This window comes from Hemiscyllium ocellatum, chromosome 8, assembly GCF_020745735.1.
Source record: "Hemiscyllium ocellatum isolate sHemOce1 chromosome 8, sHemOce1.pat.X.cur, whole genome shotgun sequence".
Classification (NCBI taxonomy): domain Eukaryota; kingdom Metazoa; phylum Chordata; class Chondrichthyes; order Orectolobiformes; family Hemiscylliidae; genus Hemiscyllium; species Hemiscyllium ocellatum.
In genome coordinates, this window is record NC_083408.1 from 87,493,126 (window position 1) to 87,506,863 (window position 13,738).

At 39.1% G+C, this 13,738-nt stretch overlaps 1 protein-coding gene across 2 annotated transcripts in view; it reads left to right on the forward strand.

Moving 5' to 3' along the window:
* mnat1 (MNAT1 component of CDK activating kinase) overlaps positions 1–13,738 on the forward strand; it is a 175,055-nt gene that overhangs the window by 101,681 nt on the left and 59,636 nt on the right. For both annotated transcript variants that reach the window (XM_060828526.1, XM_060828527.1), the window contains exon 7: positions 7,200–7,321. In XM_060828526.1, the coding sequence (XP_060684509.1) occupies positions 7,200–7,321 (122 nt within the window). The remainder of the gene's footprint in view (positions 1–7,199; positions 7,322–13,738) is intronic.

Consider the following 13,738-nt stretch of genomic DNA (forward strand, 5'->3'; position numbering starts at 1 on the left):
GTAGGTGAGTTGCATTCTTGAACTGCTATAGTCCTTTAGTTATAGGGACAACACAGTACTGTTAGGAGTGATGTTCCAGGATTTTGACCCAGCAATGGTGAAGGACCAAGTAAGGATGATGTGTGACTTGCTGTGGATGTTCTCAGGTGTCTTCTGCCCTTGACCTTCTAAGTGGCAGAAGGCATGGGTTTAGAGAGTGCTGCCAAAGGAGCTTTGGTGAGTTACTGTGGTGCATCTGGTAGATGATCCACACTTTTGCCACTGTGCGTTGGTGATAAAATACATGAATGTTGAATTTGGTGGATACTATGTCAGTCAAGCACATTGTTTTGATCTGAATGAAGTTGAGTTCTTGAGTGCTGTTAGATCTGCATCCATCTGGACAGATGGAAAATATTTTATAACGCTCCTGACATGTGCCTTGTATTTGAAGAGAACTGAAAAGCTCAGCTGGCTGAGAAAATGGTTGTGAGGAAACATAGATCACTGAAACGGGCAGTGTCTCATTCTGCTATCTTCCTCTGCAATAAATGAAACAGAGACTATTCTACCAGAGTGGGACTCTTGAGCCACAGCAGGTGATGCTTAACAGAGTTATCATCACAGTGCAAACCATTTTCTTATGTTACAGTAAGTCTAAATGGGGTGGCATGGTGGCTCAGTGGTTAGCACTGCTGCCTCACAGCGCCAGGGACCCATATTTGATTCCAGCCTCAGGTGACTGTCTGTGTGGAGTTTGCACATTCTCCCTGTGTCTGCGAGGGTTTCCTCCGGGTGCTCCGATTTCCTCCCACAGTCCATAGATGTGCAGGTTAGGTAAATTGGCCATGCTAAATTATCCATAGTGTTCAGGGATGTGTAGATTAGGTGCGTTAGTCAAAGGGTTAAATGTAAAGTAGTAGGATAGGGGAATGGGTCTGGGTAGGTTACTCTTTGGAAGGTCAGTGAGTACTTGTTGGGCCGAAGGGCCTGTTTCCACACTGTAGGAATTCTGTAGGGATTCTATTCTAACTAAGGATTACGAATTGGCATGGGCTTGGTGGGCTGAAGGGCCTGTTCCTGTTCCGTAATGTATCAAAAAAAGCAGCCACCTGCATAAAACCAACTGACTTAATTATCTATGCCTTTCTAAATTGATTTCCCCAGACTGTTTTTTTATATTTATTGAACAAACATGAGTCATAATTATTGCTTGCATTGACTTATATAGAAACTGAGAGGTATTTCAAATTCTTTGGACTCGAATGCACGTAAATACATTGGTATCATAATGATGGCATTACTGGGAGTTATAGTAAATGAAGATAAATGTTTTTATTTGACTGGGAGGTTTCAATAAATTTAATATAAGTATGAAAATTAAATAATAAAATGGGCAGCCAACTGATCTATGGTGCATTTGAGTTCCATGAGAATCTCCTTCCTACTTAATTTAAGCATGTCCGCTATACTTCTATTTCTTTCCTCTCAAATTCCCCTTTTTTGAGATCATCTGGTTCATGTGTTGTAGGAAATAATTTCGATATTTGGAATTAAAGTTCAGCAGTATAAAATGGAATAAATAGAACTAAAACAAACTTGAAATCTGTTACGCTTGCAGTGTTGGGACCATGTCACCTTAAGAGTTCAACAGCTGGAAAGTAAGTTTACAAAATAGCAGTTGGTTGTACTCAGCTAAAGAAATGGAGATGTGATGTCTGTAATCCTTGCAAGAAAAGCAGTCCAGAGAGACGTGTTGTTTTGGGAGTTAGAGCTCAATTAGTTTAAGAAAACTCAGTTAACCCTGAAAGTATGGAAAATCCATTTACTTCAAATAAAAGATGAAATTATAAATGGGGATAAATAAATAACCTCAAAGTTTGTTTGAATAATATGCTACATTGGCATGAATATTGAAGACGTTGAGGGCGGTTCCCTTGTTTCAGTTTATCCGGGTGCTCGTAGGATGAATAAGGTGCAGTTTTTACTTTGTGTGGTCTTCAGCTTACTAGGAGATAGCTGTTGTTAGTTAGTTGGATCTGAGCTGTCAGCAGAGGAATAAACTCATTTTTCCATTCATCATGTATAATGCAGGTGAGACCTAATCTTAATTTGAATTTTGTGGGGGAACAGACTCTGGAGGATGACCAAGTTTGAAGCTCATGGAGGAAGTGGTGTTGTGGCAAAAGAAAGCAATTAATTTAAATTAATTTTGAACTATTGAGAAGACAGCCAGAACGAGAAACTAATAAATCACCCCAGCCCAGAGGTAGTAAATTAGTTTGATCTCCTGAGAATAAAAAGTTGAGAAGAATTAAATAGTCTCCAGAGGAGGCATATTTATGATGTCCCATGTGGAAGTAAGTCATTTTAAGATTGATCTATCTTTTGAAACTAATGTTTGGAGAACTGAGGACATAATAGCACCATTGGCTGATCCTCGATTTCAAGGATAATTTCTTGAGATTGAGAGTTTCTGCTGTGTGTCTTCATGTCGCTGAATAGGCTGATGCTTGACCTGATGATCTTTAAGCTTATCGGGCATGACATCCTATGAAGTAATGGGACCAAGAGTGTAGGATAGCTTCCTTTTCTTTCCTCCTTTGTCACATCATTGAGGGCATTTGGATAAGTTTACGTTATTTTGAGCAAGTAATAATACGTGCTTCACAGCCATTAGTGTCAATGCTGCCATGCTTTATGTAGAGCTTCATAGTGTCTGTGTCGTGTTTCCTTTGACTTTCTCTGATATGTCAATTATTTGAGAACTGAGAATTCAGAACCTGGTAGGGGAGACACTTTTAAGCTGTCTGGATGTGGTATCCACTGCATTGTAGTTTGTCTTGCAGGAGCTGTACCTGAATGCTTGTGTTTTAACAAGGACATATGTGTTTGTTTGATAGTCCTCCCATTGAATCTGGAGGGTACAGCAGTAGCATTGCTGATGGAGTTTCTCTATCATTCCTGCGTTGCTGATATGCAGTGCAGATCTCACTGCAGTATAGGATTGTTGTAATGACATTTGCTTTTGCTGATCTCTGGAGGTATTTGTTGTCAAACATTTCCTTGCCATATTTTGCTAACACAGCTAATACACGATTGGATCTGCTCATCAATGGTAACCTGTTGTTGGACTTAGCTGTCATGGTATGAGAATTATAGACAATAGACAATAGGTGAAGGAGTAGGCCATTCTGCCCTTCGAGCCTTCACCACCATTCATTATGATCATGGCTGACCATCCTCAATCAGTATCCTGTTCCTGCCTTATGTCCATAACCCTTGATTCCACTATTCTTGAGAGCTCTATCCAACTCTTTCTTAAACAAATCCAGATTCTGGGGCAGAGCATTCCACACACTCACCACTCTCTGGGTGAAGAGGTTTCTCCTCATCTCTGTCCTAAATGGCCTACCCCTTATTTTTAAGCTGTGTCATCTGATTCGGGACTCACCCATTAGCGGAAACATGTTTCCTGCCTCCAGAGTGTCCAATCCTTTAATAATCGTGCACGTCTCAATCAGAGACCCTCTCAGTCTTCTAAACTCAAGGGTATGCAAGCCCAGTCGCTCCAATCTTTAAACATAAGATTGTCTCGCCGTTCCAGAAGTTGACCTCATGAACCTATGCTGTACTCCCTCAATAGCCAGAATGTCTTTCCTCAAATTTGGAGACCAGAACTGCACACAGTATTCGAGGTGCGGTCTCACCAGGGCCCTGTACAGCTGCAGAAGAACCTCTTTGCTTCTATACTCAATCCCTCTTGTTATGAAGGCCAGCATGCTATTAGCTTTCTTCACGACCTGCTGTACCTGCATGCTTGCCTTCATTGATTGGTGTACAAGAACACCCAGATCTCTTTGTACTGCCTCTTTACCTAACTTGACTCCATTTAGGTAGTAATCTGCATTCCTGTTCTTGCCGCCAACGTGGATAACCATACATTTATCCACATTAAACTGCATCTGCCATGCATTTGTCCACTCACCTAACCTGTCCAGGTCACCCTGTAATCTCCTAACATCCTCCTCACATTTCACCCTGCCACCCAGCTTTGTATCATCAGCAAATTTGCTAATGTTACTATTAATACTATATTCTATATCATTAATATATATTGTAAAAAGCTGTGGTACCCCACTGGTCACTGCCTGCCATTCCGGAAGGGAGCCGTTTATCACTACTCTTTGTTTCCTGTCAGCCAACCAATTTTTAATCCAAGTCAGTACTTTGCCCCCAGTGCCATGCGCCCTAATTTTGCTCACTAACCTTCTATGTGGGGCTTTATCAAAGGCTTTCTGAAAGTCCAGGTACACGACATCAACTGGATCTCCCTTGTCCATCTTCAGAGTTACATCCTCAAAAAAATTCCAGAAGATTAGTCAGGCATGATTTCCCCTTCATAAATCTATGCTGACCCTGACCTATCCTGTTACTGCTATCCAGATGTATCGTAATTTCGTCCTTTATAATTGACTCCAGCATCTTTCCCACCATTGAGGTCAGACTAACTGGTCTATAATTTCCTGCTTTCTCTCTCGCTCCTTTCTTAAAAACTGGTACAATATTAGCCACCTTCCAATCTGCAGGAACTGATCCCAAATCTATCGAACTCTGGAAAATAATCACTAATGCATCCACGATTTCTTGAGCCATCTCTTTCAGTACCCTGGGATGTAGACCATCAGGCCCCGGGAACTTATCAGCCTTCAGACCTAACAGTCTCTCCAGCACCAATTCCTGGCAAATATAAATTCCCATCAGTCCAGGTCCTTCAGCCACTGTTACCTCAGGGAGATTGCTTGTGTTTTCCCCAGCGAACACAGATCTGAAGTACCAATTCAACTCTTCTGCCATTTCTTTGTTCCCCATAATATATTCCCCTGTTTGTTCTTCAAGGGCCCAATTTTAGTCTTAACTATTTTTTCCCTTTCACATACCTAAAAAAGCTTTTACTATCCTCCTTTATATTTTTGGCCAGTTTACATTCGTACCTCATTTTTTCTCTACGTATTTCCTTCTTAATGATCCTTTGTTGTTCTTTAAAAGCTTCCCAGTCCTCTGTTTTCCCACTTATCATTGCTGTGTTATACTTTTTCTCTTTTGACTTTATATGTTTCTTAACTTCCCTTGTCAGCCACAGCCACTCCTGCCTCCTCATAGGATCTTTCTTTCTTTTTGGAATGAACTGATCCTGCATTGTCTGCATTATACCCAGAAGTATCTGCCATTGTTCCTCCACTGTCATCCCTGCTCAGGTATTGCACCATTGAACTTTGGCCAGCTCCTCCCTCATAGCTCCATAGTTCCCTTTATTCAACTGAAATGTTGTCACTACCGATTGTACCCTCTCCCTTTCAAATTGCAGATTGAAGCTTATTGTATTATGGTCACTACCTCCTAGTGGCTCTTTCACTTCAAGGTCCCTGATCAATTGCTCAACATATTTGGAGGATGGAATATTTGAACATCTCTAGTTTGCTATGAGTTATGTTTTAGCAGCATTCAAGAACAGGTTGCGTTTTTTTGCATTAGAAATGGTTACATTGACAGTGGTTTGCAAATCTGGTGCAGAATGGGCAGCAACATTGCAGTCACCTGCATTTTGTTGATCTTATGTGTCTGTGGTGGTCAGTTTAGTTTTGGCACAGAGGTAACTAAGATTAAAATTTTCCATACGGGGCTATATTTATTGCATATACCATACAGCGGTTGAAGTTTGATAGGTGCATAGCTACTGTCAAGTAGATTATAAACAGCATGGGGGCTATCACACAGCCTTGCTTGATACTTGTCTGGATTTTGAAGGTGATAGTTTCAGAGCTTCCACTCAAGACAGTAGCAGTGAAACCATCATAAATTACATAAATAGTAATAATTTATCCTATTGTTGTGTACAGTTCTTTTAAATATTATAAAGATTGTTTTTGCTTAAAAATGTGGAATCTTGTGGCATAATTAGATTGCTTAAAATGAGGTATTTTTCATTTCTTGTTAAATATTCATGTACCTTAATTGGAACATAAATCCATTAAATCCTTTTACGCTAGTTGGCTCACTGTTTCTTGTAACAGAGTGACTAACATTCTTACCTCCCTTAGGGTTAAGATATTGCTCATGAATTCATCATTAGATTTATTAGCAAATGTCTTAAATTTGTGATATAGGTTTGGACACCGCTAAAAGAGGAAATGTTTAATTTTCATCGAGCTTGTCAAACTATTTTATTATCTCTATGTTCTAGTATCATACTTGTGAATCTGCATTGTGCCTTTTTTTCATTTTTATTATATGAAAACCACAGCTGTACAAAACATTCCAAATATGGCATAACCAAGACCGTAAAGAAGTTTAACATAACTTTGTGCTTTTCAATTCTACCCCTTTTGGAACAGAAAGGGAGCAGGAAATCCCAGTGCTCTGTTTGTGTTTTTCATTGACCTTATTAACTTGCATTGTGACATGCGTTAGTGATTTGTGAGTTTGTAAGTCTTCTTCCTTTGCTCCTCTACCCTATTTAGATTCTATTTATCCAAATAATGCCTCCTTATTCTTTCTATCAAAATGCACATCTCCATATTTATGTGTTGAAATTAATTTATTGATAGCACACCCTGTCTGAAAATGTATTGAAATAATGTATGATTGTTTACATTTTTTTTGGAGAATTGCTGAGAAGAGTGCACATTATCATTCAAAAAGCAAAGTGGAAACTTAAAAGAGCGTTTTTAGTGCAGGCTGTTGCAGCCTGGAATGTTTGTTGCACAAATGACTCTTGATATTATTTAAAAACTATATTATGATGAAATTAAATTATAAAGTAGTTGATAATAAGTTATAATTAAAATGGAAAGTAATCAGGATGGGGTTAAAGTAAAACTGTTGGAGAAACTCCACAGATCTGGCAGCATCTACTGAGAAAGAAATAGAGTTAACATTTCTCATTCCACAGATACTGCTATAACACTGAGTTTCTCCAGTATTTTATCTTTATGTCAAATACCCTGTTTTTTTTTTGCTTTTGTTTTGGAATTAGAATAGTTGGGTTCAGTTGAAGAGCAAGTAACCAAACAGGTACAGAAGACACCATGTCCTTCTCAGCTGTAACCTCTAGTTTTGGTGAAGAAAATTAATGGGGTGGCATGGTTATTCAGTAGTTATTCACTTTCCTTTTATGCATTCAGAACTAATCCTTTTAACTTACATTGCCTTATAAACAGGGTCAACAGATATCTTTACAGCCAATGCCAAGGATAGAAGAAACACTGTATATCTACCAGCCTTTGCAAATAGAGACTTATGGACCGAGAGTGCCAGAGTGTGAGTTGCTTGGAAAACAAGGGTAAGTAATTAGTTTATGCCCTCTTGGTGGTTGTTTGTCCAGTTCTTGCTTAAATAAAAGAAGCCCACTAAACATTTTTATTTAACCTATCTGTTTAGCCCATTTTTAAGATTCTTTTTTGAAGATTATCCTTAGAAATCCTGTGTTATGCTGTTCCAATTCTGTGTTCTGACTTTTGACCTCGATTCTTCAGTGACAAATTGCAGGCATCATATGATCTGACACCTAGTTGTGTGGGCAATTGCTTCCCACCGGGTACTTGTATCTGATACAGCAATACTTATATTAGTTTTCATAACATAAAATCTAGATATGGCTAATGTAGTACTGAAAAATTCAGTAGCTTACAGTCAGAGACACTTCAAGATCTGGGTTAATATTAAGCTATTCAGTTACAAACAATAGCTTGCTTCACCAGTATGTCATGCTTCAAGTGCCCCCAATCAAGATGGACATTGCGACCTTTATACTTTCAGGTCACATGCTATGAAATAATGACGATATTATGAGCAAATCTCCAAAAGACATACTGCATACGAAATTGTCAGACATAACACAACACAATGTGAACCTTTAGATAATATTAGATTACAGATTGGTGAGGAAAGTATATTTTCAGAGAACACCTCTGGGCCGCCCGAACCAACCAACCCAATCACCCCGTGGCTCAACACTTTAACTCCCCCTCCCACTCCACCGAGGACATGCAGGTCCTTGGACTCCTCCACCGGCAGAACACAACTACACGACCATTTTTTACTTTAAAAAAGACAGAGTAAAGTTTGACAAATATTATAAAATAATATTAATTAATCATAATTTGTGACTTCTTTGCTTCATCCATATTTAAAATTTGTCATACCTTCTTGGTCAGTACTCAGTTTTCATGTCGGGGTAAACTTGTAAACATTGATAAAACCATAGAACAGCATAACTTGACAAATACTTTAAAATATTCTGTACCCAATATTGTCCTGTATCCAATATGTACATTTCTAGGATTTTATATTAGAAAATATTTTTTTTTAAACATTATGTATTCTGGCTAATTTTAAACTTCCTTTCAGAAATAGCTAGAAAGAGTTTTGAATTTTAAAAGTAATTTTAACAAAAATGATTGATCCATAATCATCGAGGCAAGTCAATTAAATCTATTGCATCTTTTAATTTATCTAAACACATTTTTCTCTCCATGAACAACAATCATTTGCATTTATATTAATCATTTAACACAGTAAAATGATCAAATACTTACCAGACCTATTGTATATATATTGAAAGAACAAATCACAAAGAGTTATCAGGATATATGACCCAAAAGTTTGATCATAGGAGTAGATTTTAAGGAGAAGCTTCAAAGAAGACAGAGGTTCAATGGGACAATTCCAGAGTTTAGAATCAAGGCAACTGAAAGCAAAATTGTCAGTGGCAGGAATGCATTTTTTTCTGAAGCCCTTTTTTGTAGAGGACCTCTCTTCCTCTTTTCCCTACCCACTCTCTGCAATCCACAAAACTTTTAAATGCTTTTTCATAAGGATACAAGTATGTTCTCTTGTCCTCGACCACCAAATACCAACCCAAATGATTTTTAGAGTATTTCATAAAAACCCTGCCAATCCAATGTTTTGAAATAAGATTGTAGTATAATCTGGTGCCACACTGACGTCAGCAAGTTTTGTAAATTGGACTCTGCCACCTGATTTTGACTCAAGTGAAATAGTCTGTGTTCTCCAAGACAGCATACAAATTAATTTCTGAGACACTCAATGTGAATCAATGTTACTCTTGGGAGCAAATCAGTTCCCTCACTTTTCCAAATTTAAAATCAAAGCTCTTTCTGAATCTCAGTTTCTCCTTTGCAGGTGTCTCCACATATTTTTCTTTGTGTTAGCAGTGAAGTGTAGGTTATGAACAGGCATCAGCAAGAATGCTTATAATCAGATGACAGGAATCGCAACACAAGTGTAGAAAGTAAAATTAGTTCTTGGTTCTCCCTTTCCAGGATGAGCTCTTTGATTCTGTGCAATGTTCCCCCTACTGGCGCAGAGAGTATCCATGTTAATGAAATGCGTCAGTCACAGGATTTAACTGCACTGCCTCATGAAGGAGGTAGAGAAGAAAAGGGGCAAGCCTTGAAAGTAACGGTTAATGAATTGATTTCCTGCACAATGGTTTCATTTTATTGTTGAAGCCAATTTAGGAAAGATGTTAAAAATGAACAAAACTGTATTAAATTTTCATTTCTTTACCTGAGTCTTAATAGAAACACTTATTTCATTTCATGAAATATCTTTAATGTGTCAAGTATCCTCAAACTCAAATTCAGTAGTATTGGGTAAAGGGACGGCTGGAAAATGGGAAGCCTTCAGAAATGAGATAACACGAACGCAGAGAAAGTATGTTCCTGTCAGGGTGAAAGGGAAGGTTGGTAGGTATAGGGAATGTTGGATGACTAAAGAAATTGAGGGTTTGGTTAAGAAAAACAAGGAAGCATATGTCAGGTATAGACAGGATAGATCAAGTGAATCCTTAGAAGGGTATAAAGAAAGTAGTAGTATACTTACGAGGGAAATCAGGAGGCCAGAACAGGGACATGAGATAGCTTTGGCAAATAAAATTAAGGAGAATCCAAAGGGTTTTTACAAATATATTAAGGACAAAAGGGTAACTAGGGAGAGAATAGGGCCCCTCAAAGATCAGCAAGGCGGCCTTTGTGTGGAGCCACAGAAAATGGGGGAGATACTAAATGAATATTTTGCATCTGTATTTACTGTGGAAAAGGATATGGAAGCTATAGACTGTAGGGAAATAGATGGTGACATCTTGCAAAATGTCCAGATTACAGAAGAGGAAGTGCTGGATTTCTTGAAATGGTTAAAGGTGGATAAATCCCCAGGACCTGATCAGGTGTACCCTCGTACTCTGTGGAAAGCTAGAGAAGTGACTGCTGGGCCTCTTGCTGAGATATTTGTATCATCGATAGTCACAGGTGAGGTGCCAGAAGACTGGAAGTTGGCAAACGTGGTGCCACTGTTTAAGAAAGGCGGTAAAGACAAGCCAGGAAATATAGACCAGTGAGTCTGACCTCGGTGGTGGGCAAGTTGTTGGAGGGAATCCTGAGGGACAGGATATACATGTATTTGGAAAGACAAGGACTGATTCGGGATAGTCATCGTGGCTTTGTGCGTGGGAAATCATGTCTCACAAACTTACTTGAGTTTTTTGAAGAAGTAACAAAGAAAATTGATGAGGGCAGAGCAATAGATGTGATCTATGTGGACTTCATTAAGATGTTCAACAAGGTTCCCCGTGGGAGACTGATTAGCAAGGTTAGATCTCATGGAATACAGGGAGAACTAGCTATTTGGATACAGACCTGGCTCAAAGGTAGAAGACAGAGGGTGGTGGTGGAGGGTTGTTTTTCAGACTGGAAGCCTGTGACCAGTGGAGTGCCACAAGGATTGGTGCTGGGGCCTCTACTTTTTGTCATTTACATAAATGATTTGAATGCGAGCATAAAAGTTACAGTTAGTAAGTTTGCAGAAGACACCAAAACTGGAGGTGTAGTGGACAGCGGAGAGGGTTACCTCAGATTACAACAGGATCTGGACTAGATGGGCCAATGGGCTGAGAAGTGGCAGATGGAGTTTAATTCAGATAGATGCGAGGTGCTGCATTTTGGGAAAGCAAATCTTAGCAGAACTTATGCACTTAATGGTAAGGTCCTAGTGAGTGTTGCTGAACAAAGAGACCTTGGAGTGCAGATTCATAGCTCCTTGAAAGTGGAGTCGCAGGTAGATAGGATAGTGAAGGCAGCGTTTGGTATGCTTTCCTTTATTGGCCAGTGTATTGAGTACTGAAGTTGGGAGGTCATGTTGCAGCTGTACAGGACATTGGTCAGGCCACTGTTGGAATATTGCATGCAACTCTGGTCTCTTCCTATCGGAAAGATGTTGTGAAACTTGAAAGGATTCAGAAAAGATTTACAAGGATGTTGCCAGGGTTGGAGGATCTGAGCTACAGGGAGAGGCTGAACAGACTGGGGCTGTTTTCCCTGGAGCGTTGGAGGCTGAGGGGTGACCTTATAGAGGTTTACAAAATTATGAGTGTCATGGATAGGATAAATAGACAAAGTCTTTTCCCTGGGGTCGGGGAGTCCAGAACTAGAGGGCATAGGTTTAGGGTGAGTGGGGAAAGATATAAAAGAGACCTAACGGGCAACTTTTTCACGCAGAGGGTGGTACGTGTATGGAATGAGCTGCCAGAGGATGTGGTGGAGGGTTGGTTCAATTGCAACATTTAAGAGGTAATTGGATGGGTATATGAATAGGAAGGGTTTGGAGGGATATGGGCCGGGTGCTGGCAGTTGGGACTAGTTTGGGTTGGGATGTCTGGTTCACATGGACGGATTGGACCGAAGGGTCAGTTTCCATGCTGTACATCTCTATGACTCTAATCCAAAATGCATTGTTTGTGTCCTTGCTTGCATTAGTTTCAATGCTCCTGATCCACCAATCATCTTTAAGCTCCATTTATTCCCTGTGACTAGAAACTTGATCTTAAAACTTGTATCCACATTTCCAAATTATCTGGAAGTCTCAAACTAGAAAAATGATCTTCTGATTTCCATTCCACATCATTATTTGTTCATCCAATGTGAAGTTTATTTTCATTGTTGCTGCTTTGTTTGAAAATTGTTGTTTGCTTTTTCAGCTGTCACTTTCCAATCCTCTAAAATTGTTTATCTGGCTCCTTTCACTTCGTCTCCCTACTTTTAAAAATCTCCTTACTGCCTGTCTGTCAAGCAATGCTCTACCCTTATATTCTCTTCCCTTATATTTTCTTTTGTTCTTTCTTGAATCCATGTATCTATTTCTTCATTATAGAGCACTTTGAAGCATCTCATGTGCAAGTGCTGCACCATTGCATGTTTATGTTGATATGTGATATTCCCGGAGATCTACTACTGAATCACTGGTGCATTGCTTTCTAACACATTGTTTTGTCAGTCGACAGCCCACCTCAAACAAACTGAGGGGAATTATTATGTTTTATGTTCCTTTCTGTTTTAATCCCAGAAGTAATGTCAGAGCTAAGAGCTAAAAGCCAATGTGATACCTGATATATTTTTTGATACTGACATTGTTTACTCCACTCTAATAAAGCCCTCATCAATTTTAAATCTTCCCTTTAACTTCTCTAATAACTCTTCATGTACTGACTCTCCCTATTTCTAGAATAATTCTGGTGAATCTCCCTGTGTCCTCTCAAAAAGTCATGCTATCTTCCCAATGTTATTTTGCAACAATGCTCGCACTGCTTTAATAGTTGAGGTTCAGTTTTACAAATAAAAATGTTATGTGATGTTGAAAAGTATGTTTGATTTTGAACGATATGTTCCTGTGTATTTCTTATGTTCTTTCATAACTTGTTGAACCTTCTTATAGTCTGCATTGTTCAAATGAAAAGAGCTCTGGTTACTGAAAGTCTTTGTTTGCTTTTCATCAGAGCAGGCATCATCCTCTCTCATATATTTGTTATCATTAGTGTTAAGCTAATTCCCTTTCATTACCTGAATGATCTATCTCCATTTTTTTAAAATTAGCAGAAATTGGTCATGCTCAGGTTTGCCATAATGCAATCATAGAGTCATGGTCATACAACTTAGAAACAGAAGCTTTGGTCCAACTCGTCCATGCTGATCAAGTTTCCCATACTAAACAAGCCCCACTTGCCTGCACTTGGCCCATATCCCTCTAAATCTTTTCTATTTATGCACCTATCCAAATGTCTTTTAAATGTTGTAACTGTATTTGCATCTACCACTTTCTCTGGCAAGTTATTCCACATGTAAATTATGCTCTGTGTGAAAAAGTTGTCCCTCAAGTCCCTTTTAAAGCTTTCCCCTCCCACTTTAAAAATATGTCCCCTAGTTTTAATTCCCTTATCCGAATGAAAGACCTTTGCTATGCACCTTATCCATGCCACTCATGATTTTATAACTCTGTGTAATGTCACCCCTCAACCTCTTGCGCTCCAGTGAAAAACGTCCCAGCCTATCCACCCTATCCTTATAACTCAAGCCCTTCAGTCCCAGCAACAGTTTGGTAAATCTTTTCTGAGCTCTCTCCAGTTTAATAATATCCTTCCTATAGCAGGGTAATCAGAACTGTGCCCAGTACTGCAAAAGTGGTCTCACCAATGTCCTGTACAACCACAAAATGATATTCCAACTCAAATGCTTAATGGTGTGATCAACGCCTGGTATCTCTGCAGTTCTCTTCCTCATCTTCCTCAGAATCTTTGCATGAAAACCATATACTTTATCTTTGTTTATCATATTTTTAATTTTCCTTTTTCTCTTCTCTTGTGCCCTTCGTTTGGCAATGACTGATGACAAGTACTTAAGTGCCATAA